This window comes from Pezoporus occidentalis, unplaced genomic scaffold, assembly GCF_034315485.1.
Source record: "Pezoporus occidentalis ecotype Australia unplaced genomic scaffold, CSIRO_AGI_Poc_V1 ctg167, whole genome shotgun sequence".
In the NCBI taxonomy this organism is placed as follows: domain Eukaryota; kingdom Metazoa; phylum Chordata; class Aves; order Psittaciformes; family Psittacidae; genus Pezoporus; species Pezoporus occidentalis.
Window position 1 is genome coordinate 1318946 of NW_026913499.1, and position 27526 is coordinate 1346471.

General features: G+C 35.6%; 1 protein-coding gene across 1 annotated transcript; it reads right to left on the reverse strand.

The window, feature by feature from the left end:
* KIF14 (kinesin family member 14) lies at nucleotides 1-25719 on the reverse strand. The gene is made up of 29 exons (XM_062613449.1): nucleotides 24512-25719; nucleotides 23907-24161; nucleotides 22312-22399; nucleotides 20892-20990; nucleotides 19399-19451; nucleotides 19023-19053; nucleotides 18567-18674; nucleotides 17418-17534; nucleotides 16643-16761; nucleotides 16159-16331; nucleotides 15665-15812; nucleotides 15498-15561; nucleotides 15144-15328; nucleotides 14282-14384; nucleotides 13894-14054; nucleotides 12519-12666; nucleotides 11581-11733; nucleotides 10823-10949; nucleotides 10099-10192; nucleotides 8887-9025; nucleotides 6725-6825; nucleotides 5798-5892; nucleotides 4835-5056; nucleotides 4520-4704; nucleotides 3781-3939; nucleotides 3108-3227; nucleotides 1386-1460; nucleotides 644-779; nucleotides 1-505 (listed from the first exon to the last, which is right to left on the reverse strand). The coding sequence occupies exons 1-29, from the start codon at nucleotides 25609-25611 to the stop codon at nucleotides 114-116; spliced, it is 4950 nt and encodes a 1649-aa protein (XP_062469433.1). The 5' UTR covers nucleotides 25612-25719; the 3' UTR covers nucleotides 1-113.
* Nucleotides 25720-27526: the final 1807 nt, after the last annotated feature.

Below are 27526 nucleotides of genomic sequence, written 5' to 3' on the forward strand. Positions count from 1 at the left end.
TTTACTTTCATACCATTTAATAATATTACCAATAAATTTTAGGTTTTTGTGGTATATTGCTTTCCCTTCAAATAAAAGTTAAGAGTTCCCCTGAATTTCTTGATAATAGTATTTTATACCCACTGTATCCTACCAGGTGAAAGCTCTGCAGAAAAGGGAGGTGAAGACTGAAGCTTCTGTGTGTATTTTGGAATCACTTTCTGTTTCCAAGCAAATTCAACTTCATCTGTTACAACCGGTATTCCTTGAGTCTCAGTAGTTTCATTACGAAGAGTCTGAGATTTCAGTAATAACTGTCCTTGTTCAAGTTCAAAATTTATAATAAGGGAATCAACTAGAGAGTCCAATTCATCCAAGTTCATAAAAGGCATATTTTTTTCCTGGATGGGATTGTTTACAGAAGAAGATGACAAGGCAAATAAATGGAAATAGTTGTTAAAATACCCAGCTATGACACAAATATTTTCTGCAAAGCTCCTAAGAGGGTTTGTGTTTCTGTACGACCCTATGAAAAACAAAAGCAAGAAGATTCAAATGCAACATTTTGTAAAGACAGACCAAGTAAGCCCTCCCTCCCTCTTGCTTCACAGTTTCCTGTGATCCACAGGTTACTATAAAAACAGGTAATAACCAAGCTAAATACCTTGTAAGACAGAAGAAACAATTTGACAGACTTCAGCTAAGCACTGCTCCAATTCCAAATATTTTGCAGCAATGTTAGTGCTTTTCTTTATTTCCTGATATAGAGATTCTTCTGGTAATTGAGAGTCTATTTCTTTCTTTATTAAAAAGAATAAATAGAATCAAATACATGGCAGTATATTAACTAGTAAACATGCCTATTATGGACTGAGTCATGTAAAACAGGCCAATACTGAAACACAAGATGTAAGCAATGCCAAATCACAAAGCCTAAGATAGATTTGAAGAGAAGTACAAGTTGGGGGGGGGGGGGGGGGGGGGGGAAGGCAAGCAGAACAGTAAAATCCAGAAAAGGTTTGGCTAATTTTTGCTTTAAAAGTTAATCTATTTTAGGAGGCAGGTTAAATAATCTATCCTGGCTTTTAATTCAAAATACCAATAATTATGGCCATAAATTATTGCATTAGTTATAATTAGACTATTAGGCTGCTTATGATGAGCACAAGGAGAAAAATAAGATACTAGTATCTCCATAAATACTTTATGTAAAATTAAAATCTAATAGTTTTTAGTGGAAATGAAGTAGCCATAAAAGTTAGCATCCCATTCATTCACAAGACTGAGACAGGAAGTGTTAACACGCAATTGTAAAAGCTAGCTTCGAATCCTCCTCTTTATTACACACATCCCTTAAATTTAAACCTCAAACTCAAAGCATGCATTTTGTGAAAAATTTATCTTACCTTTCCACAATAAGAGAGGTTATTTTCAAGGAATCTGGCTATTGCTACAACATTATCCTTTATTTGATTTTGAATCTGCAAAGAGACTTCATATTATATTGTATGTATTTGTATATATTATATATTTTAGAAAGCCAACAATGAACACTGGCATGCTAATGAGAAAAATGCTCAAAGGCAGAAGTCATGTTTTCTGCAACATAACATGCAATTTTTCAAAAAATCTTAACTTTATCTGCAAGGTTTTAAGTAACACCTTAATAAGGGAGGATCCAACAAGCAAATTTAAGTGTTCACTAAAGAAAGATCATCCTGTAATTTTTGTATCACTGTCATTCTAAATGTCACGGGTAATCTCCCGGTTAACACTCTGGTGTTGTCTCCCAGCTTTGCATTAGTTTCACCCATGACAAGAATACACAGGAATCATACAGACACATAGGAATCTGCTGAAAGTGAACAGCATTATCTGGAAAACAGACTGCTCGGTTCTTTTTGCTGGAAAAATGAATCATTTGGGAGTTAAGCATATAGGTACATAAAAAAATCTAGACAGTTTCACTATTATCTATGGGATTAACAACAAGTAAAAACTAGATTAAGAAGTTTACTTGAAGCAAGCAATTTATCACTCCTCTTGAACAGATTTGAACCTTTTATCCCAGGTCATTTATTACAGATTTTTGAGTAGTAAATTCTTAGAAATAAATATTTTATATATCCCAACTCATTAAGGAGATTTTCTTATTGCTCACAGTTCTGCAAGTTTTTCAGCTTACAACTAAATTGAGGTCTTGCTATGAGATAAGAGATTTCCATTGATATAATTGCATTTCATATTACAAAAAATTTGCAAGGTGACAGGAACAACTCATTAATAGAACAGAAATCATTTGCTGCAACCTTCCTATGAAGTGTTGCAAAGAAATTGCTCAAATGAAAACTCCACTGCTGCTTATCAGCCTGGAAAGTATTTGAAGGTCAGTTTTGATTTCAGTGAAACACACAAAATCAAGCAGGAAATTTCTAGCTTCTGCAGTATTAAATAGCTACTTTAGTCAACTGTTTTCCCTCTAAAGTCCCCAATTCATGGAAGTGCTTCTTTGTACCCTGAGCATTAAGCACATGGCAAGACAAGCTCTGAAAAGGTAACACTGAACTACTTTAATATTTAGATAGCATGCTGTTTAGGACTAGGACTATAAAAACAGTGTATGACAAAACGAAGTCTTCAAGCTTTCTAATAATATTTCTGACAACAGTGAGTGTAGTAATAGCAGAGGTGATTACTATTATCAATATAACAACTTTCAGGATCATAGATCTTTACTACATGTTAAATACTCAATCTTTTTGCAAGGCAGACTTAACAGCAGCATACAGAGCAAAAGGTCCACTTGCTCCTTTGTGCCAGTTTTCATATTCTCCCTCTCCTTCATGGTAACACTGTGACATGATATAAATATCCTGCAATGCACATATAAACCACTCTAGATAAAATACACTTACTTAAACATTCGGTCTACATATGGTGAAAGGCAAACACTAAAAATTTCAAGATCCTAGTTAATAGTCCAACTTAACACACATCTCAAACCCCTGTTACTAATCATAACTGTATTCCTACTATAAAATTTCTAGACAAAATTACTGAAAAATAACAGGACATGATCAAGTGCCTCTAAGATATAGCAGTAGTTTTTAATCTTACTTTCACCTCACCTCATTTTGTGGATATTGTTTCACAAGTTCTTTCTGCACCATTCTTGCTTTTTCCTGTACAGTACCAATGAGAAACTCCAGCCCTGAGCATGCGCCATGGTAAACGGCGAGTACGAAGTCCTTTTAAAATAAGGGTTCAAAACATAATGATTGAAGGAATTGATGTGGCCTTGAATCAAAATAAATTTCTGCAGTGGGCTAGAAACGTAATTGTGAGCAAACCATTCAGTGATGGTCTGTTCAGTTACATCTCATTCTTTGACCACAAGGGCTCAGCACTTTTGTTCTCCTTTTCCTAACTCTCTTCAGATTTCTGAAAATCCATTGTGGTACTTAATCACAGATTACTGAAATAATCATTGAATTTCTGTGAATTAAGTAGACTCATACAATCTCAGTGCAGATACAATCCTGAAAGCATAGTATTTATTTGTCTTTGTGGAAGTCAAACAGCTTTAAAGTGCATTTTTTTTAAGTAAAAATTATTTCAAGGGTATTAACACACACCCATTTTCACAATAAAAATGAAGTATTAGATAAACTCTAAAAACAAGTCAGTTTATCAAATTGTTATATGTAACAATGCACTTCTGAACACAGTTACTGAAAATAAATGTGATACCAACATTAAAATTACTATTCTAATCATTACTTCTAATAAACAATTTTTCACCTGTAGACTGGTTGCAGCAATGTTGCTCTCTTCAGAAAATGAAATATCAGCTCTTGTGACTACTGCCAAGTGTCCTATGTATTTCATTGTTTGTTTTACTGTTTGGTTTACTTTGCTGAGTGCTTCTGTTACCATTGAAGATATATCTGAAGAACATCCCTGAGAAATAAAGGCATATCATTCACTGAAGCTAGCAGGCATCTCTAGTCAAAGGGCAGTTTTTGTAACACAAGAGTTCATAACACACAATAGCTTGAGACATTTTCAGCTTTCTATCTTCCTACTTCCAATGGTTTATCTACCACAGCTAAAAGATCATACCTTGCAACCAGAGAAGAAAGGTATCAGAATACTACACAGTTAAAAAAAAAAAATTCACTCTTCATAAAGCTGCACCATGAACAAGAGTAATATTTACTGAACACTACTTTATTAACAGTAGCACTTCACAATATAAACTAGCATTTGCTCTTGCTACTCCATGTTTTATTGTCCCCTGTTATGATTAAGAACCTATGGTATTATCAGGGCCTGTGGCACAGAAAGGTCTGTATTGCTTTGAACTAGAGTATTGGAAGTACCGGTTTAGCCAGCAGAAACACAGCCTTTGCTGTTCGTCTTCCTTAAGGGTGTCCATTTGTCATTGCATACTTTGGACTTCTGAGTGTTTTTAGCAAGTCTGTAATTAACACTGCATAGGACTTTTCAACACACAGATGAATCCCTTAATATACTTTACCTGCAACAGTAGCTGTAAATAACCTCCCAAGTTCTTTACTTCCTGTTTTATTTCTTCATCAACTTTTGTAGGTCCAGGCCACTTTTGGATATTGTTAAGCCAAAGTTTGGTAAGAATCACAAGCTGGTCAAAAGCAGAGATAATTCTGATGCTGTAGGACTGAGCAGCATGATCAAGAGAGAAAACTACAAGAGAAAAAGAGATCTATCAGAAGGTTTCCCTTTGCAAGTGAATTCTGATAGACAAAGATAAGAACATACATCCAAAAGACAAGTCATTAGTGATGCTTAAACTGTTATGAAAAATCAAACTTACAGTTCTCTTGACATTCTTCATCTTGCTGTTCATAGGCTTTTGAAATGGCAGATGCTCCAGAGAAAATGACAAACAAATTAGTAAGGACATTATCTGCTATGCTCTTTCCTCCTTCATGATTCTGTTCCAGTAAATCTAAAGCTGAATTTATAGATTCCTTGCAAATTACAGGAAGAAAAGATTCACAAAAGCTTGGGCACATGCTGGACTTGTTCTGTAAACCTGTATGATGTAAAAGCAAAACATCCATAAACACATTCTTGCATTATGATTGAGCAGTCCATGTGTCTTTGTGTGAGTATTTTATACTGCTTCTTCTGCAATGGTCAACTACAAGACAGTAAGTCAGAAAACATGTGGCTACAACGTTCTAAATAGTTTCTAGATTCACTTAGTACAAAAGACTAATTCCATAGTGAAAATCTTTAACATTAATCCACCTGTTCCAACAATCATACCTACAGAGAGACAGAAAATAACTGAATGCATAAAAATATTTGGAAGACTGAAGCATCTAGTATTTCAGAAAAAAAAAAATATAAAACCTGACAAAAAGCTTGGGGTAGCCTCAGTAGTTGAATGAATAGCAACAACTCAAGCAGTCTCCAAATTATGACACTAGAATTCAGCCTCTGGCAATTTGATGCATGGACTGTCATCTTTCTTCAGTTAACACACACATTTAAGTGGAGTAATGTTTTAAGCAAATTGCTTAAGTAAGGGTCATCAGTGCTTGTCAGGAAGTTTTTGCCCTAAGAAAGGATAATAAAAAAAGTACAAAAATCTTCTGACAACAGCTTGGCATTATAAACTGTCCTTATAAACAGGACATTTTTTATTTTCTTTCCCAAACCACACTTACTTTTTTTAAAAACGACCACTAGAAGTGCATAAATTTTACACATGCAGTAGTTTCAAGTTCTCAGTATTAAATGAGAAGTGTTCTTATCATATAGCAAGTACCTGATATATAGGAAGTCTGCATATTCTGAATTGGTTGTAATTTTATCTCAGACAAACATCCAGAAATTCTCCTGTTTTTCATGAAACTTCTACTTCTAGGAAAGTATGATAAAGTGAAAACATAAAAATAACAACCACAATTTACTCCTTAAAAACAATGCTTTCATATGACAGAAGTTTGAAGAAAACATTAAACTCTGATAATAACTGGATAAATGGTTAGAAAGCCTTACACATGTTTTGTCAAAATATATTTATGGGTTTGGAAAAACTTTTGCTCCTATTATTTCTTGTCCATGAGGAAAGATAGGAGAACGACTGAATAGAAGAACTCATCACTTGGCACAGTGTATGTGCTAAGTAAGGACAGGAACAGATGTCCAAGTGCCTATTTAAAACTGCTTGTGTTACTAATCAATTAGGTGTGTATTTGTAACCTTAACCTATGGATCCTGTGCAGGTTAATGAAAAGTTCTGTGCTACAGACAAATGTATCCATTTTTAAGACAGCTTTATGAAATAATTGAGAACAGCCTTTAATTACCTCCAGCTGGTTGTCAATGGTCATACATAAAATCCTCTGGCACTGATCAGACGTACACTGCATATATACTATGTCCAACCTCAGAAACATTGCTGTTTAATATGCCAAAAATCTCTAGTGGGTGGTGAGCAATGTTTGGTGCATACTAACACGTTTCCTCAGTGAAGCCAGTGAAGCACAGTAAAATAACACATTTAATTTAAACTTTCCCCCTCCTCCTTTACATATACATGAATTCTCATTAATTGATAAGTTTCACATTTTGATGAAGTAAAATAAGAATTAATAAAAGACTATGGTAGTGGCACAGAAACATGTTTAGACAGTTAAGCAAGTTAATTTTTGCTTTAAGTGTAGATGAAGGAGCTACAAGTTAGTATCACCTTCTTCTGGAAAGAGAGGAAACAGAGGCATCTGAAAGGTCAGGTTCCCACTCATCAGCAGGGTCATAAAATACATCAGCAGCTTTATTCCTATCATTACTCTGAGAAATATAAAGGAAACACAGGGGAATAAGAGGGTTAAACCAAAATAGAGTAATAATAAGGCATTTAACATATGAATGAAGACAGTATGTTCTATTATCAATAGTTTTAATGTTTTTTTCTTAGGATATATGAAACATAGGAGATAACTGATCGCCAACCACCTTGAGGTGCAAGAGCTTAAAAACAAACTAAAACAAGGTAAACATTTAATGAAGTCACCTGGTTATCCAGCACCTGATATATAGGAACAAAAGTACAAAATGTTTCCACAGCTGTCTCCACCACATGCCAGATATATTAAAACCCTGGCATCATAATTTAGAGTTTTCATTTATTTTTATAACTGGATTTGTGTACAGTTTTTAGCAATGAATATGGCAACACTGTCCTTTCACTGGAAACACTTGCCTCTTACAAAGTTTTATCATAAAGCAGAGTTTCCTCAGTTTTTTTTTCTGGCTTTTCTTTGACATTTTTCTTTTTGGATATAATACTGAAAATTTATTTATTTCAGATATATACTCATATAAGAGGTAGTTATTCTTTCAAATAAAACTAATTCTTTGGTGACATGCTACTACTTCTACAATAGAAAATAAAGCATTCTGAAGCATAAAATGATTGTATTTTCCTCTATCACCTTGAATACTCCAACAGTTGAGATCTCCTCTTCTGCCAGATTGTGACTTAAGTTTGGAGACAGTAAGCATCCAAACATTTATTTATATACTATTTGAAGCAATTTGTATTAATTTTTCAATATTGTTCCAGACTAAACAGGTATCAGAATGAAAAGAATTTTATTATCTGGATAATCACAAATTCAAGCAGAGAATAAATTTAGACAAGCTGTTCTCAGTCTAAAACTAGTTTTAGATGTTTATTTTTCATTTGTGTTTCAATCAAAAAGACTCTACACTAGTATAGCATAAAATACAAGATCATTATGGTTCTACAGGGTTTCTTTCGATCCCTCCTTCATGTTAACCCATCTCCAGGAACCTTCTTTCATTATTTCACTGTAGTCTAAAACAACTTTCAACTCATATGGCAGAAACAAAAACACCCACCATGGTCAGCCCTGGAAACTGGAAAATCCCAGAATACTCTTATCCCCACTAAAAAAGTACTTTTAAGGGCCACCAGACCAGAGATTCCACCCTCCCAAGTAGTTCTTAGGCCTCTTTGCTGTTCAACTCAGGGAAAAAAATTGCAATGGAATAAAATGAAAACACCGTCTGTTCACATGGAGTCAATAAAGATAAACTTACAACATTTCTCTCTCAGAAATAGAAAATAAAATACTATTCTCCCAACAAGAGCTGATATTGTAATCTTATCTGTATTCAATAATTTGCCACCATTGGCTACTTTTATGTAATTAAAAAGACTTTACCTGATGGTTGTAGGGTTTTTTGTGGATACACAATCAGGTGTTGGCACTGCTCACAGTTCTCCCTCTATTCTATATCCCCCTCTTTGATACAAAAGCTAGTATGATATGCAACAATTTACTGCACATTTAGAGAGATGCAATACAAAAATACCCAGTTTGTCTGATTAAAATCAATGGAATTAGGAAAAGGGATTAATGGGCACATTAATTGTCAGTTTATTAAACAAAAACTGATAAAAAACGCCTTTAAAAGCACTCATTGAAGAACCTAAAGCAAAGATGAAAGCAAGCAGCAGCAAACTTATATACCAGAGCCAAAGAAAAATAGATAGAATGTATCAAAGAAAATTCAAGTGATAGCTTTAAAAGGTCATGTTTTCCTCTAGAACAGATAAATAATTAAACAAAAGAACCACAAAGCAGTTCTTGTTTCACTACTTCTCCCTCTGCACACAAAATTACCTGAATAAAATCACTAGTTTCTACTGTCCTCTTTCTGTGTGATTAACAAGTGCGTGTACAAGTATTTAACAAAAAGTAATCAAGGGTCCTGGTGTTTAACATCACGCGTCCTGGTGTTTAACATCACATAAAACAAAAAATTAAGATTTTCCTCCTGCATAGATTAGTAAAATCTTATTTTTGACAAAGTATTACTGACCTCATATAGTTCCTTCATTGCTGCTAGTTTGCATTCAAACTTCTCTAGGCTCCAGAAAGTTGCTATTCCCAGTCTGATGTTACGAACCTGCACCTGAACAGAAGACGCTGCTCCTGTTTTATCATCAATTTTGTCGTGCCTAGGAATTTGAGAAAATAAATAAAATTAAATAAATTAAAAAAACACAAAAAAAGGGAAAAAAAACAGCAAAAAAGAAATCCATTATTCATTGCAAAAATAAACAAGGTACTTGTAGGCAGGATTATACAGAGAACAAAAATGTCATTACACAGAAATTGCTTGACACATCATGTATCTCACAAGGCAAATATTAGTGTAGCCATTAAACTTATTTTTATATAAAGGAAAAAAGTAATCCCTGCATTCAGAGATAAATGTAGATACTAACATACAATCTCCTGGCTGAAGAAACTCAGAACCAAATATATGCTACAGAATTCTACTGGCAGAGTTCTTGTTGAAGGATAAGACATCTGAAAAACCACAGGAATATATACACCTACTAGGAAGTCCTCCAAGCTCACTTACATTTACTGCAGCATTTTTTTTTTATTTTTTTTTTAACGATACAGAGTTTCCTCTTCACTAATATATCTCTGCTCACACTAAGAACATTTGACCAATATACAGGTTCACTTCTAGAACGCTCTTGAGTTACAACTAGCAAGTAGCATGGCATAGCAAGAGATCTGTGGAGTGAAACAACTGGTCCCAAACACTCAATATCTGCTATAATATATCCTATGTTTAGGATCTGAGTTTTTGAACTACCTTTGTTGCAGTCCTGTGATCCAAACACCTCCCTGGGCTGTCACTTATTCCCTGGTTTAGTTTTGTCCAAAAAGAACATATGTGTTTTAAGACCACTTCAATATGTGAACCAAAGCAAGATGGACATGAGCATCAGAAGACTCACCTCCAAAGTGCATTCAATCCAAAATTAATTGTCTGTAGACATACATATAAAGCCTTGATCTAAAATTCAGATTTGAAGCTCACATTTCAAACTAACGAGGCTGAACTACACACTCACCTAAAACCATTTTGGAAAGGTGATTTATCATGTTCAGCCTAACATAAGAGCTAAAATATAAACAAACAGCTCACTGCACATGCAGAATCTACCACCGATTATGTATGCATAAATATATATTTTATATAAACCTCCTTATAAATAACTGAGATACTCACCTATAGAAAACAGTGGTTTTCCCTAATTGATTACTAATGGTGTTGGCCTCTTTGATCATCACAGATAGCTTCAGAGAATTCCAGTTAAGTGGAACTAATAAAGATTATAGCACATAATGATTAAGTGGATCAAACAACATGATGCAACAAACAACTTCAGGTTTAAAAAAAAAAGGGGGGGGGGAGGGAATTAAGGGAGGCGAAAAATAAAACCACAATCAAAATCCTTGAATAAAATTTAGTCAACAACAGTTCTGTGAATTCCCAATACATCGGGAAAAATGACCCTCCTGGCCAAGATAACCCTCTATAAAAGGTCAGGTAAAGGGTATTCCAGAGATTGAGGCATAACACCAGACACTGTACATTATCCTGAGGTAGGAAACTAAACAGAATCAGTTCTGCTACTCCAGTTTCCCCCATGAGTTAATGCCTAACCAGTTCAGCTAGATGGGGGTAGGAATTTTTGGTAATCAGGTTAAACACAGGCTACGTGAATATCCACCTAACTACCCTTAGCATGTTTTAAACAGATATTTTAGCACAGTCTTTTTGTTCTTATGAACAAAAAGGATCATTAAAGCCAAAAGGCTCTTCCCCTTCAGGATCATTAGAGAAGTGTTAGTGGAAGAGAAAAAGTTCTTGGATCTGCACCCCCTAAATCCAAGCCCACCAAGCAAGAGAGAAGTCAGCACTGCCTTTCCAACATTAGGTATACACATACCAGTCATAGTTTTATTCCCACTTTCACAATTCTTCTGAAGACTCCGTATTTCTTCAGCGATCTTCTGCTTCTCAGCTTCCAAGGCTTCAAGTATCTTTGCATGATGAATAGTATGATCTTCTAGAGCCTAAAGGAGAGAGGGGAATAAAAAAAAAAACAAACAAAAACTTAACTACACACACCAAAACCCCCTAAAACACTTAATGCTGTTTGCTGAAGCAAAATTATTTGTTGCTGTATTTTTAAAATTCCCAGAACAGCATAAAACTTATATTGGATATCTGCTGTATCAATACCCTTCATATTCAAACTGTGACAATCTTCTGGTTTTGCTTAGATATTGTTATGCTTCAAAAAAAATTACTGTAATTAAAAAGAAATTCCTTTTTAAAAATTTAGTCATAGTTGTTGCAGCAGTCATATATATAAACACCAGCCATTACTTACATTAATGCCTGAAGGCATGACTTTTGGTACAGGCAATTGTCATTAAAGTTTGCTGGATGTACAAAACCATCCATGTCATATAATAAATGAGGTCAGCATTAATTTATCCCTGAATTCAATGCAATATCACACTCTGAGTGTGAACAAAACATCTGTTCTGTTGCACAAAAATCACATAAAAAATATTTCAGAAGCAATTAAATTAAAATAAAACAAAAAGCACACCAACAAACAATCAAAGCACCAATCCACAAGCCAACCACAGTTTATTACCTTTTTTGTTTTTTTTTTGTTGCCGTTTTTAAAGTTACCTGCTTGGTAGCTAATGTCTCCATTTCTAAACGCTTCTTATTGAAGCGTAGTTCCAGCTCAAGATTCTGCTTTGCCTTCTCTAACTCCTGTATTTTAGTCTCAGCTTTTTGGTTATTCTGTTCTTGGATTTGCTTCTTAAGAGATTCTTCTCTCTAATACAAAAAAAGGACAGAAAAGTGGAGGATTACCACTTCTACAGCTTTCCTAACCCATCCCCTTGGCAGATATTAAGGTTTATTTTCACATTTACACATTTAAAACATGCAGTCCCTGGGGACTACTGAGCCCAGAGTCAGCAACGAAAGGTTATGCCTCAGTTCACAAGCATTGTATTATGTCTTCTATAGCACACTTAAGAAATACGCTACTCCATCATTATTACTTGGTTTGCCATGATGTACTATTCAATATTTACTTATGCATATTGTAAAGTTGTTCAAAAGGCTTACAACAAAACAGCATGCAAACTTGGAGGGGGGGAAAAAAAGCCATGTTAACTAAAATACTGTAGTCATTGAAAACTCTCAAGAGTAAGTTATATTTTGTAGGGATTTTTCTTACATATACCCTGATCAAATGCACACTGGATTAACATTTTAGTTCATGACTAATTCTATAAACCAAAATTCCTAGAATAATTCTGTAGGGAATACCTATTTACAACTTCTTGTGTTAAAGTAATGCTGATATTTTATTTTTTGGTTTTTTTTTGGGGGGGGGGTTGTTTTTTGTTGGTTTTTTTTTTTTTTGTTTTGTTTTTGTTTTTTTTTTTTTTTTTTTTTTTTTACAAAAAATGGGGCTTAGCATTCCCTAAGACACTGTTAAGCAAGGCAAAAGAACAACAAAAAAAAAATACCCAACCAAATAGAAACCTCATACTACAGCTTCTGGTTTATTTTACTGATATGTTTTATATAACAATGCAATGGCAACTTACCACCTCTGCCTCCAGTGATTTTATTTTGCTTTCATAAGCTTCTTTTTGTGAGGTCAGTTCTTTTTGAACCATCTCTTTCGCAATCTGGACACTTTGCATCATTTCTTCCTTGGCTTTGAGGCGTGCCTCTTCAATTTCTGATTCAAGCCTACAAGTATCACATAATTAGCATGCTGGCTTTAACCTTATATAGGCTGCATAGAGAGAAATGTCTTCTATCATGACAGGAGCATCCAATTTAACAGTAAAAATAAAAATATGAGGGTTTGTTGATTTTGCTGGGGTTTCATTTTATTATGTCATTATTTTATTATTTTTACTTTACACTTCAATATTTTTCACCTCCTAGGGAAAATGTAGACACTGGTAAAGATGCAAAACATAACAGAATTTTAAAGTCCACTCAATTTCCATATTTATTTTATTATGTACTGTGGAGACAGTGTTCTCACGGGAGAATGCATAATTGGTACATAAACTCTGGATAATCCTGAAAGATACAGCAAGGCCATGAGAGGCCTGAAGAAGCTTAAGCAAGCAAGATAACAAGAAGCTGGAATTCACTGAGTTAATGAGAACTGTGGACTGTTGGCAAGCTTTTGAGGTCAAGTTCTCACACCTGTGCTTAACCAATTACATGTTAGTCACTAAGGGTCTTCAAGACATGTATCCAATCATAATATGCCAAATCACTGTAAGTGCATGTAAGAAATAGTATATAAGGGGTTAAGGCTTTGTAATAAATTTGGCAATCGCTTGATTGTCTCTGCATTGTCCGTGACTCCCACATCAACAATGTACCTCTCAAAATTAAGATCTCAGTAGAAATTCACTAAACCACGTTAAGATGAAGGCAAGTAAAATTTAAAGTCAATGAGTCTTGCAGGTTAATAACTTCCAGGAGCAAAGCGAGTGCAAATAACACTTTTCTGTCTCCCAGATTCTCCACCACCACAGAAGACTAGGTTTGTAACTTCGGATTCTTCTCATTTTTGTAAGGCATTTGCTTTTGAGGCTTTACATCTCTCTAAAACATCAAAAGCTAATTTCATACTCATTATGTGCTTGGAAAGAAAGGTAACTGAAGAGATACATTACTCTGAGAGCCTCTGGACCTCAGCATTTCTTTAATAGTGGTCTATATTCTTGACAACTGGACTAGGTTGTGCTGATCATAACTTATAGGTACCTTCATTTAAGCTAAGTCTGGGAGTTGCATTTCAGTTAAAAATGGAGTTAACAATAAGCTTGAAATTTTCCAACTTCTCCTTATTGAGAAATAATTTATAATCTCAAGTTTCCTATTTTTTAAATGTATTTCAAGGTTGCATTAACAACTGAGCTTATTTTCAGAACAAGAAGGTAAGATACTTACTGGGCTCTCTGTGCAATAAGCAGTTCGTTCTTTGCAAATTCAAAATCTTTTGGACCATCATGTAAAAATGTTGTCCCACAAGAGGACGTTTTACCTTTCTGAACTTCTACTGGATGATTAAACCTGAAATAATGGTCTCCCCCAAGGATCACTCGATCACCCTATGGGGAAAGAGGGAAGTGGGGGAGGAAAAAGTTGGTTCTATAACTTTTATATTTATAAGCAAATTTACAGTGCTTAAAAGATAGCAGGTGGGGCTAGAAATTCAAGAGATAAGTATTTACAGTTTCAGAGCCTTCTAAGAAAACCTGCAGTCTGAAGTTGCAATATTAACAAAGCAAAAAAATTCACACATGCACATATTAATATTACCAAATCAATTACTTACATGATGCAGAACTGTTGGGTTTAAAATGCATTTTCCATTTACATATGTCTTCGCTTCTCCCAGTGGGATAATGCTCACTTTGCCAATAGTATTTTTTATAACACTGAAAACAAGAAACAATTGCGATATCAGTAGCTCATAACTGTAAATGAGGTTTCTTAATAGACTAAAATTCATGCTTTAAATAGTGTCCTTGCTCTGTCAGGTGTGGATTGCCTTCATACTCTTTAGTTACAACACACAAAAATAACAAGCAACAACCTACATTTTAGAAGAGACTTGATATTTAAATCTAAAAAGAATCCACTTCTGAAAAGTTACTACAATATGCTGTCATCCAAGCATTTCTTTGATAATGCTTAATTTCCCAACAAACCCACATCTTTCATGGTTTTACTAACTGATTAATTAAGTTTCTTAGAGCACTTTGTCTAGACTCAATTGCATGGAATGCACTTTAAACACTATTTCCACAATATGGCCAAATTGCTCTCTATTTTTAGTCTTAATAAGAACTTTCAAGGCATTTCACTTTTCCACTGAACATAATATAATAGAGTTACCATACAGCATCATTTGCTCAGGTCCTTCTCCAGCATTTCTGAACTAGAAAATTCTCTCCATGAATGAATGGAATGAAATGAAAAGAGAAATCAAACTACCTTGGTTAACAGATTTCTAGAGGGAACAGGATGAAATTACTTTGAATCACTGAACAGTACAAAGATTATCCCTAAATAGTATTTTCAGTGTTAGAAATCCAGATCTTGTTACTGCCAGAAGAAAGAGTGACTCCAAAAGAAAGGAAAAGGTGAGGAGAAATATTTCCTGTTTTCACTTCAAGTATAAGAACACTACATACCAATGGTCATCAGCAATGAGCACTCCAGAAAGCTGGATATCATGTTTTGAATTTGGTGTATGCCTTCCAACTGTAGTTTCTCCTTCCTTGATCATGTACAACAGCACCTCAGAGAGCTGAGGATCTTCACTGAGATTGACAAGGTTTGGTAAATTATTGTCCATTTTGAATGCAATTCCTGCTTTCTAAATAAAAAGAGAGCTCTGTATAAAAAAAACCACAATCTACTTCATGCATTGAAATATCTATATTGATTTTTTAATAAAGTCACAGTTAAAAGGCTGGCCTAAAGAAAACAAATCTTACAACTACTCTAATTCTTCTGCGAGGTTCATTTAAAGACAGAAAACATACCTGCAATTCTTTTGCATCTTCCAATTTCCTTTTTTCTGCTTGTTCAAATTTTTCTTTCCAGGCCCTTAATATATTAAGGCAAAACCAACACAATATATTACGAGAAAAGTTATAACATATAAGCTTTACTATTTCTAGTTGAATTAAGACATTAATGACTGCCCGACCTCTGCATTTCTGCCATGTCCTTCTCCTGCTGGTGCAATTTTACCCTCAAAGATGTTATTTCCTGCAAATAACGTCTGTATTTTTCCGGATCAGTCTTCAGAGCACTCCTCTGAGCTGCCTTCAGTTTTTCAATTTCAGCTTTCAATTCTCCGTAAGACAAACCAAACAAGCAATACATAAAAAAATACAATCAAAACACAGTTTACACATTTCAGTCCAATACTAGAAAATTCACCTTATTCAATTAAAAATTAGACGCCTTTTGCCAATCCAGGTTCTTAAGTATAGCCTCAGATACGGTCTGGACTTGGGGGGAGGGGGCGGGGGGAACAACCTCACAAGAGTAATATTAAACGGAAGATTAATGTTGACCTAGTTGACAAGCAGGCAGTCAACACTAAACTATTAGTAGTAACAGACAAGTCTGATGGAACATTAAGTTAAATACACAGGCAAATTAAAAATCCTTAAAGACTGCAGATGCTAACCTCACCTTTGATTAGCTTGGCATTCACATCTTCATTTACTTTAGCAGTGTTGATAATTGAACAAGCCTGTTTTGCATAGCGAAGAGTGCTGAGGGTTTCTTCTGTACTGCTAGCAGCTGGACTCACTGTGGCAATCATAGTGGTTTGTGAATTTCCACCAAGACTTTCCTTTAACAACCTTAATTTGACAGGAGAGTAGAAGTCAATCCCCAGCCCTCACATTGAAAGAAAAATTAAGTTTACCATTCTGAAGAGATTAAATACAAGGGTCTTACTACTTATTGAAGAGTGATTGTTAGCTTACTTAAAATACAAACCAAGGTCCTGAATGTTCTTTATCTAATACAAGAGGCTAGTTTCTACCCTCCACAGGTCACTTGAGAGAGAAAGGGAAGTAAGGAGGGGAAGAGATTCCTCCAGATTAGAAAAGGAATTCACAGTCTGAGAAAGTATTTACTTCTATGTAAAGAAATTCTGAAGCATACCTACCAAGTAAGGACAGATTCCCGGTAAGGAATGAAAGCTTTCTTTCCATTTTGAGACTGTTTAGAGAGGGCAGAAATAACCTTTCCAAGGGTTAATAGTGATTTATTGATACTCACACCCTCCTACACAAAACAAAAATAAAAATATTTGTATTTTCTTGTGTGATGTTATTGATTGTACTGTTGATTTAATTGTGCTTATTCAATGCAGTAACGTACAGCTGTATCACATTAATTGTCACCACTGATTAAAAAAACAACAATAAGTTGAAAGAGCAGCCTAGAAGCTCACTCTCATTTGGAAAGAGCAAAGACCCTGGCTTTAAAATACACAATGTCAAAACACATAAAACTTACAAAGGCAGCTTGAAAGAAACTCTCTTATTAGAAACGTTATTTACTTAAATCCCCCCCACAAAAAAAGGGGCAAGCCCCAACTCCATGGGAGTTCAAATCTGAGGCATAAATCTTATTCAGGATTTGAAAAATCACGCAAACAGTTTTCCTCATTCCTTCTAACGGATCATTAGGCCTGCAGAGGATACGGAGTGCTGTCCTACACAAGACCTAGCCTGCCATACTGCATAGTCAAAACAGCTTGTTAGCACCACCCATCCTCACTAGCAAAATGCTATGCAATACTTATAAAAAGATACGTAGGCCTTATGCTTATAACTACAGTTCCTGCCCCAAAATCCTAGTAGGTGAAGTTCCATTGAAGTTTAGAGGCATTCTTTGGAATCAGTTTCTTTTTCCACAGATTTCCCATCTTCATTTACCTTCAGCCTTTCTCCACTGGTCTGAGCTGTTAAGCAGCATTCACTGCCAGCCAGATCAATTAGATTTATGTGACTGGTAAGCCTACGATCACACTGCTCTTCATCCACAAATTCTACCTGGAAAAAAAGACCTGTTTACATTCAGACCAAAATAACAAGAATGACAAGAAGCAGCAATCTAACAAGCTGTTCACTTTAAAAACATGAAGAAATTGACACTCTCATTTACTTTTTTGACAGGATACCTTCATGTACATGCCTCGAAGGAGACCAAGTTCAGACTTCTAACCACAGTATCAACTGTTTGCAGTTGAATAACTGTATAAGCAGCTATCTAATAACCATGGAAATCATTAAGCTGTTACTTACTTAAACCAAGGAAAATCAGCTAAGCAGTCAGTGGAAAAAAATCTCAGGACTATTTCTAATAGAGAAAAAATAATCTAGTGGGGAGAATGGTGTGGGGAAGAAGGAAGGAGAGTATTAGGAAATTGGACTGAAAAATTAAGCCAACCAAGAACAATAATACTCAAACCAAAAGTTATTTGTGAATGGAGAAAACTGACTGTAGACTTCTGAGGAGCTCTACCTATTTCACTTCTGGTTTCAGGCTAATCTCACTAAGTCAGGTTTTGTTTCTTACACATCTGTAAATCAGATTTCGAATTTTAGTCCCTATATCCTGGAGGCACATAGGTGAGAAATGCATCCTGAAGCAAGGAAATATTTACTTGGTGAACTGTGTTGAAACTGAGGAGAAACTGCACCTCTTATCATTGTCCCAGTTCATCACCTGTAGAAATTCATCACAGCTCTCCAGCTTGCATAGGCCAACCTTCTTAGAAGCAAAAGTGTGTTGACAGCAGTTAGACCTCAATTCAGATTCTAGTTACATCTCAAAAATCACTCTGAAGCTTAGAACTACTCCTAGATCTGCCAGAGAACATATTTTTATTGCTGCTATAAATCTATGTAGCACATAGACATCAGAATCTACTCAAAGCACAACAAATAAGTTTTGTTGCGTAGAAAGCCTTGTTCAAATGCCTTGTGCTTTACTTGTCTTCAAGTATATTTTCACAACAATTTTCTAGGCAGCACACAAAACCTTTTACACAATTTGAAGAGATATCTAACACCCAGCAATACCTTGGTTTGTGTCATGACAAGGGTGAAGACAGAATGAGATCTAGAGCTCTTGTCATTCATTGCTGTAGCAGCTGTTGCTCTCTGCTTATTTCCTAGTTCAAGCCAACTCTATAAAAGATAAAAGTAAGGATGGGAAACCAAAACCATTTTTTGACAGTTAACTGAAGATTAAAATGTTTCCAAGTTTAATTAACACAAATGATGACTCTATAAGGGAGGAAATTAAATTTTAGAGGTAACCATGTGAAGAGTGACACTTGCCTGTATGCATCTATTTAGCTCCGTTATATAGGACTAGTCCTCATTATCCTTTCACAAAATCAGCTGAAATATCATAGTCTACTGGGCAGTCTGTAAAGCATTTTCTTCCCATCCATGGAATTTAGTTTTCAGCAGTGAAGGAAGGCGTAAAGTATAAATATTTACATACCCTTTTAGTAACCAAATAAATCTTACCTGGATATCAGAGTAAGAACTGACAACATTCCTAAGGTAAGGGAAAAAGAAAAGTTTGGATTCAGACTGTTGTCTTCCTAGTTTTTCCTGCTGCCTGAGTTCTGAAACATTTCCCCAGTTACAGACAAAATAAAAATATACCATGAAAGCTCCAGTTGTCTTAATATTTCCATACACTTATTTCACTAAAGCATTACACCAAAGGAAATAAGTCGAGCTAGGCATGGGCATGTGTTTTTCTAAAACTACACGATACTAAAATCTTGCCTAATTTACCAGTGAGTGCACAAGCTTTCACAGAGTTTAAGATAATAATTAGCACACTTTTTCAGGATTACACCATACATCTATTAAAATAAGAACAGATAAGACTTACACTGTCAGGCCTTCCACGTATGGTCCTAATACGGGATGTTCTCTTACACGAAGCTGGTGAGAGTAATTTTTAAAGAAAAATTCTTAGACTTGCATTAGTTAGACCTACCATTCAGGAATACCTTAAAATTAAGAGAAAGTCTGTCTATATCCCTAGTATGACATTTATCATCAACAAAACTTAGCATGAATCATCTATAACAACATTTTCATGAGAATACCTACAACTGATTTTTTAGAGCTGCCCAAGTAATCACAGCACACTGCCCCATGCCACTGCTCACAGAGCCAACTGCCAGAACAGGTACCTTAGGTAAGGTATTCACATAAGAAAATAAAAGTATTTTCTGCAACCTAAATCTGTTATGTTCTTTAGTTAAATACCTTACCTTAAAAATCACTGACAAACTCCAATGAAAGCACTCCTAGTATAAACAAGACAGTGTAGTCTTTATCTGTATGTAACAAGTCCACATAAGTATCAAGTTTAGGATAAAAGACTTTTCAACAAGAAGCTGAACGTAGTATACCTTCTTTATCATAAGCTAATACTCATAGTTTACAAACAAGTGGCCAGTATAGTGGTCAATAGTTCAAAGAACAGAAAGTACTTATTTTAATAAATTAAATAAATTCCTTCCCTACTTCCCCAACTTAACGCAAATTTCTTTAATTTATGGTTTTGCATATTCTAATACGTAAGCATTAAAAACTAGCTAAACTAGTTTAACTTGTGATCCTTCACTAGTTAAGCAGGGCACTGATTTCTTGTCCCCAAGCTTCTTAGGAAACAACAATCCAACAGGTGCTAATCCCTTGCATGATAGCTTTCTGCAGCTATGCAAAAAAATTTCCCTTTGCAAGCATTAACATTGTTTCATGAAAGGACTATGCAATTACACCAGTAGAGTCAGTGGCAAACAGGCTTCCCAGTACATAAACAATACACAGATACTTTCATAAAGTGAATGGACATTTCAGTAGCACCGAGAAGACTGATGAATCAAATACAATTAGGCAAATACTCCCCCTCCTCCCCCCCCCCCCCCCGCCACACACACCCTTGGAAGCATCCTGACACTGTCATTCTCCCATCTTAGAACTCCATCTAAATTACAAGATTATAACAAATTATATTGCACAGAAGGTTCTTAATATAATCTAGAGACTTATATAAATAATATTCTAAGAGAGTTTTTATAAAAGCTGATAAGATCATCTGCATTTTGGAAGATGTTAACAGTCTTGAGAGGTTCTACTGGATCATTTTGTTTGTATTTCAGCAGGTGGTGTGGGTTTTTTTTTGCTTAGCATTTCTGAAGTGCCAAGCATTTTGCTTGAAGTCATACAGTAAGATTTTTTTACTTGCATCCATTATTCACAACAACTTAAGTTCTTCAATAACACGACACTTGTCATTTACACTCTTTTGTGTACAGAACAGATGCCACTGCTTCGAGATTATGCACATACTTTTTTCTGTGACCAACTCACCGGTTCTTTCTTCTGTCCACTTTCAGCTTTAAATACAAGCAAATCATGAATTTTCTCATTGTATACTTCAAAAAAGCTCATTTCAAGATGATACAAAACCTAATAAGATAAATTGTTAAGAGTTATTAATATAGGCCACAAAATATTTCCATCCTCCTTTATTTCAAACATTAACCTAGATTACCAGATCCTGCTATTCACTGTTACATGCATTTGTACTGAAGGGACTTTCCCGGAAAAATCATATCATAAAATCATAGATTAGTCTGGGTTGGAAAGGACCTTTAGAAGTTCACCTCGTCCAAACCCCAAGAATACAATTGACTGGAATTCCATCCACAGCCATTCCCAGATAATAGCTATCAAGAAAAAAAAAAAAAAGTATATACATAGACCTCAGAAGTTTCAGTGCTGGGATTTTAGTACCCAAAAATATAGTTTTGTTTGCACCTGCACTAGTCTCATTCATGAGGAAAATTTGAACCTTGATCTACACACAGCAATTAATGAAAACAAAACCAAACTTTTCATGAAAACACATCTCCTTTCTCTGAAGGTTTTATTTTCTTTTTTAAATAAAATTTTCTTTTTTAGGAGACAAGGGAGATGGCAACAAAAAACCTAACAGAAGTCAGAAATACAAGATTCAAGACAATTTGCAGCCACAAACCCACTTATTCACAGTGCATAAGCAAAGGAATAACATGCATACCTAGCAGCTCTGTATTTTTTAGAAGTTATATTCTATCCAAACTCAGTAATAAATAACCTTAGATTTCTCAGATTTAATGAGGGTTATATTGTTTCTGCTCCAATTAACTGATGTAGTAATAGTCAAGTTAGAAAATCATAACTGGAGACACAATTACCTTTAACTAATAATTTTTTTATTTATTTATTTTTTAACTACTCATTTCATGTCTTAAGAGAAAAAGACCCAAAAAAGAAAATGTGGGTATGCTGGGGTTTGTTTGGGGGAATTCTTTTTCTCTGCATGCTTGCCAATGCCTGTAAGGACTGACTTGCAGTGACAATGTTTAAAGATAAATTTATGTATTTTGAGTTCTATCATATATGCCTTCACTGAAAGTATGGAACCCCCTAGGATTTCCTTTTACCTTTCCTTACATAAATCTTATCCTACAAGGCATGCTGTATAGTCTGTGGACACATGAAAAATATCATGCCCATACTTCTTTCTTATGTTATTGTCATTAAGGAAGCAAAACCACGTTGACCGTCACTATTTATGGAAGCCTGCTAATCAGATCTAGCAAAAATAAGATCTGAATCAGCAAAAGCATCCATACATTTATAAATGGATCCAGCACTAAGGTATAAAATGAAAAAATTAAACAGGTATCAAAATACTGAAATGCATCAGTTTCCTCATAATTCAAAGTAAGCATAAGCATATCACCTGTTGCTTGTCCATTTGTGCTATTTCAGTGAAAAGATCTTCACAAAGCCTTGGAATTATTCCTTGGTCTTTATCAAATCCCATCATCCTGTAGTTACAAAAAAATGCAAGTTCTGTTTTGTAATTCTCTATAGCTATTTTTAATATTAATTGTATAACTCTGAAGTTGAAATGCCATATCCTTCTAAGCCACAGAGGTAATCAGCAATGGAAATAAACCTAACCTATGCTGCTGCTTATTTGAGTGGGAAATTGGAGACGATTATGTCCAGAGGTCTTTCACAATTCATCCGTTGAAAAATGGGTTGAAAATTCTAAGTAAAATGAAAACTCTACTGCAACTGAAGAGTAAGTTGTACTATAAACAGTAAACCTATAGACACCTGATGTCCTAATAACATGCATGCATTTTATATGCTCTGCACACTGACAGTGTACCAACCTAAGCCTCTCTCTACCTCTGAAGTAGTTTTCCCCCCCCCATGTAGTTCTGCCACTGCAGAACACCAGAGTACTGGACTAATACAGCTAGCTGAGAGATTGACACAGCTACACAACATAGTTATGAGCAGAAATTTGTTGGGTACACTTGACCTGACGATACACTTATTACTGATGCTCATTTCAGCCTTCTTTGAAATACAAAGGGGATGAAGGCAAGTAATCGTTTACCTGAAGGTGGAAGGGAAAACCAAAGAAATAAGCAAACCAACTTACGAACAGAATAACAATTGCAATACTGAGCATATCTCTCTTATGGCAAGGTAAATAAACATTTTAAGTAAAAACTGAGTTCCCACTTAAAAAGGAAAACTGTCTCTGTGTAAGTTCTATATTTATTATAAATTAAGTAGAAACATCAAAATATTGAACAGAAAAATTTCTGACCCTTAACTACATATCTATAATTCTATAATACCCTATGGGAATTATTTCTGGTCATTAACTATGTATTTATAAGTCTATAGTACATCATGGGAATTATAAAGCTAATAGAACTGATTATAATAGATTCTTGTGTGGAAACAAACCAGTTCACTAGGCTTTCTATTGAAAATTATACAAAAGATATATAAAGCTGGCTATAAACCCTTGAAATGTTGCTTGACTGGAATTTTTTTGTGTAAAGATTAGATTTCAAATAAGTGATGCGACAAACAGATTTATTTATTTAAAGTTCTGAAACAGTCAGAACCATAATTTGAATGATCTCTTAAAGGTCTCATCCAAAAAACACAGTATACTTTAGAACATGTCACTTCATGCACAAAATAACCAACAGTGGTAAACAATAGCACTGGCAGACTCCAAGAAGCTCTCAGCATTTATAAAGGTTTTTCTTGACTAAAGTCTCTACAAAGAGCTTTTATTTTCTTCACTATAACTAGAAAAAGGTCAGCGTTAGACACATAAAAATATTCTATATCTTTGTCTTACTTCTAAATATTGTTTTAGTAATCTCTGGTTTCAAATATGTAAAATCATTTTAAGACAATTCAGTAACAATTAAGTCTATTCCATATAACCTCTTCTTGTCATTTCATGTTGCACAATTGACTCCTAAAGAATTTTAACAACTATTATTAGAAACTTACGTGTATGATTTTCCAGAACCAGTCTGCCCATAAGCAAAAAGACAGGCGTTATAGCCCTCAAATGCTCTCTTCAGGAGTGGCACTGCCAAAGTTCTATAAATTGTTGCTTGGCTTGCAAAATTAGGATGACACTTGTCAAAAGACCAGAAAGAGAAGTCATAACTAAAGCTGTAAGCTTGGTTTGTGGCTGGATTTCGTACAGATGTCTCTGACCCATTCATGGAGATTACAGGGAGTGAGTTTTCATTTTTCTCGCTGAATGGGAGGAAAAAAATTAAAAATTGAAAAACATAAGCTACATGCTTTAAGTTTGCCATTTCAATCAATTCCCAATGGAAGATAAAAAGTTTGGTAATCATATAAAAACAAAACCAAGCAAACAAAAAACAAAACCCACACCTACTTGGTGAACATATAAAGCATTCAAGTTCAATATACTTCATCTAGTGAATATATAACAAATAGCCCCAAACACCTATAAAGTGAATTTAACCTCTTAATAAAATCTTGGGTCTATGATTAAACAACTCAAAACACGCAAAGCAGGAATTAACATATGCTATAAAAGTTACCATTACGATCAGAAATAAATCCAGGATACAAACCTGTTTTTGAAAGGCCGTACACGCACAGCTACAATCACTTTGCTGTTTTCCACTTTGAAAACATCTTTCTCTGTGCTACTGCTGTCAGCAAGAGCTTCCATGTTCTCTTTTGGTTTTAAACTTCTAGTGATAGAAGGAGAGCTGGTGACACTAGTTTTAGTTTTGGCTAAAATTCTAAGATTAGGTTTTTGCTTATTTGAAGCTGACAATGATGGCTGGTCCTGAGAAGCGTTGTTCTTTGGTGCAAGCTCAAATATTTCTGTTGAAATTTTTGTTGGCGTCCTCAGTCTTTCTGAAGTGTTATGCTTTATCATCAAATGTGGTAACCTTTGCTTTCCAGTACCATTTTCATTCAGTTGCTCTCCTGACAGCTTATTCGTATATTTTGAGGTAACTAATTGCTCTGATTTAGCAACTTCATTTGGAAACTTTGTGTCAGCAGCGTTTGTCCTGTATTTTAAACACATGCAACTGTCATTTTCACGCAGACCATCAGCAAAGCCAAAGGAATCCTTGCTGTTCAGGTTACACTGCAACTTCATATCTAACTGACCCTCAACTAACTTAAAGCTTGGTTTAACATCGTAGGTATCATTAGGATTAATCTCTGGCATAAGTGCAATCTTGTCATTTCTTTGTGCAGCAAAGTTATTATTTTCTATTCCAGGCATAGTACTTGGAGTAATTTTAGTCTTCTCTATGGAGTCAGTCCTCACACGCCTCTGCAGAGTAAGTCTTTTTTCCATTTGTATATTTTGCATGCCCTGTGCTGTGTTTGCATGCAACTGTTCACTACCGGACACTGTTTTTTTGCTTGCTCCAGTTCTCCTCTGAAGCATTAATCTGCCTTCAGGTTTAAAGGCTGCTGATGCATCACACACTTTTTTACAGGCTGAAATCACATAGGTCCTATTTACTTCCCCCGTCTTATTCTGAGAACATGAAAGTAGACTTCCCTTTTCTTTCCCCGATTCATTTGATTGCAGTTGCTGCCCAGACACTCTGCTGCTGGTAAAGGTATTCTGTGAAGAAGCCTTCTGCAAAGCGGTAGTATGCCGTACCTCAGAGGGGCTTCTTGCAGGAACTGTGTAAATAGGCATTTTGTTCACCAGCAAGTTACTGTTAGGTTTTTCAAATGTACAACACTTTTCCTAAAAGATTATTTCTAGTTGCATCTTCTTAAGCAATCTGGGGAGATAAAGGAAAAACTGTTATGATGCTCATACCCAGTGCAACTTGTGTTTTGGAGCTCCTTACATATATTGCAATAAATACATATTCCAAACATTAATAACAGTTAGTAGCCTATTTCACCTCCAGTACTTTAAAAATCATTAATATTTGAATGACTGCTTCTACCAAAAATAGGCTATTTGATTCCATTTATTGAGTTCTATTTGTGCCAGAAAATAAACCAAACATTATGAAGCACCAGCTGGTACAAAGAACAATCTAAGTACTTAGCAACAAAGATCAACATGGACGTTTCTTTCAAATGATCTACAATGATGCCCAAAGAAAGCAAATTCAAGATTGTGCCTTCATTCACTCACAATTATTTATGCTCTTTGTGTTTCACATCTAAGAGACTCCATTAGAACAACAAAAGTAACACTGAGTAGGAAATCTGTGAACACAGAAGTGGGTTTGGGTTGGGTTTTTTTGAGGATTTTATAACGTAAATCCCACTATCAGAACAGGACAGTTAGAAAAGACAACTATTAAAACATGTTTGCACATGATTTTAATTCACTATAGTACATAGATGCATAGCAAAAAGCCTACAGGACAGAAAAAGAAGATGGTAAAATGTATTCTGGGTCCTTTCTACATGCAAGTATTTAGAAAGGTGCATATACCCAACCTGTATAAAAAAGCATGTTTTCACTGTTTCATATACATCATAGTTATTGGGTTGTTACAGGTTTGACATCAGTACCCACTGCAAACTTGCCAGCTTAAATTAATTTGCTATTACAAGGCAGTAAGTCACCTGTCTCAGATCCTTCAAAAACGTCATCTATCATTAACAACTGCAAATGTTCAGGGGACAAAACAAAAGGGAAAAGGAAAGGGAAGAAAGATGAAAGCAAGTGCTACAGAAGCAACCGTTTAACCATTGCTCAGACAGCAGGTTTTTTTAATACTGCACTTTTGAGTTACAGCTTTCAGAGTCCTCTCAGAATTTATGCAGTTACATTCACTTCTACGTGTCACGACTGCCCAAAGCCTTCCTAGGTCAAAATTTGTGAGGAAAGTTATTGCTCAATAAGTCTGATACAGAAAACTCTGTAAAACACGCATTTTGCGGTTCCGTCTAGCAGTCAGTAAATAAACATGGTTGTAAGACGTGAATTGCGTTAGTGTTTCCTGAAAGTCCGTATTTCTCCTTCAAAGGAAAAGGAACTCTACTGAAATACCTAGCGTAAGGACAGAAGTTCACACACCCTTCTCTATAGCTGTGCTTGCAAATATACACAACGCTTTTCTTAATCCCCCACTAAGACCGCCTGCATTCTAAAATAAGGTTCAAGACTTGTTAAAAGTACGCTCATTCCTCATTTTCAATCATGACAAATAACAAGTAAAGATGAAATCGAAGTGTTCAGAGCTGGGTGAAAGCGCAGGGGAACTCTACAGCTTGACTATCCTTCAGCAAACCCACCCTCTTCAGCAGAGCTCCCATCAGACGGGGGATACGCCTTACTGACCAGTTTTAGGACCGCCCAGCCGAAGCGGCCCCTCAGCCCTGCCGGCCCCTCCCGCGCCCCTAGGGGAAAGCGAGAAGAAAGCAGCGGCTGACTGAGGGAGCCAGGGGCTACCGGCACCTCAGTTCTGCGGCTCCCAGAAGAGCCCGCCCGCGGGATGCCCGAGGGTAGCGCACCCCGGGCCCTGGAGGGAACCCCCGCCCCTCACCTCACCTCACCTCACGCACCGGTCTCGCTCCGTAACGAACACGCCATCTCGTGCCCCGTTTGAATGCGCCGGGCCCGCGGGGATTGGCTCCTGCAGGGA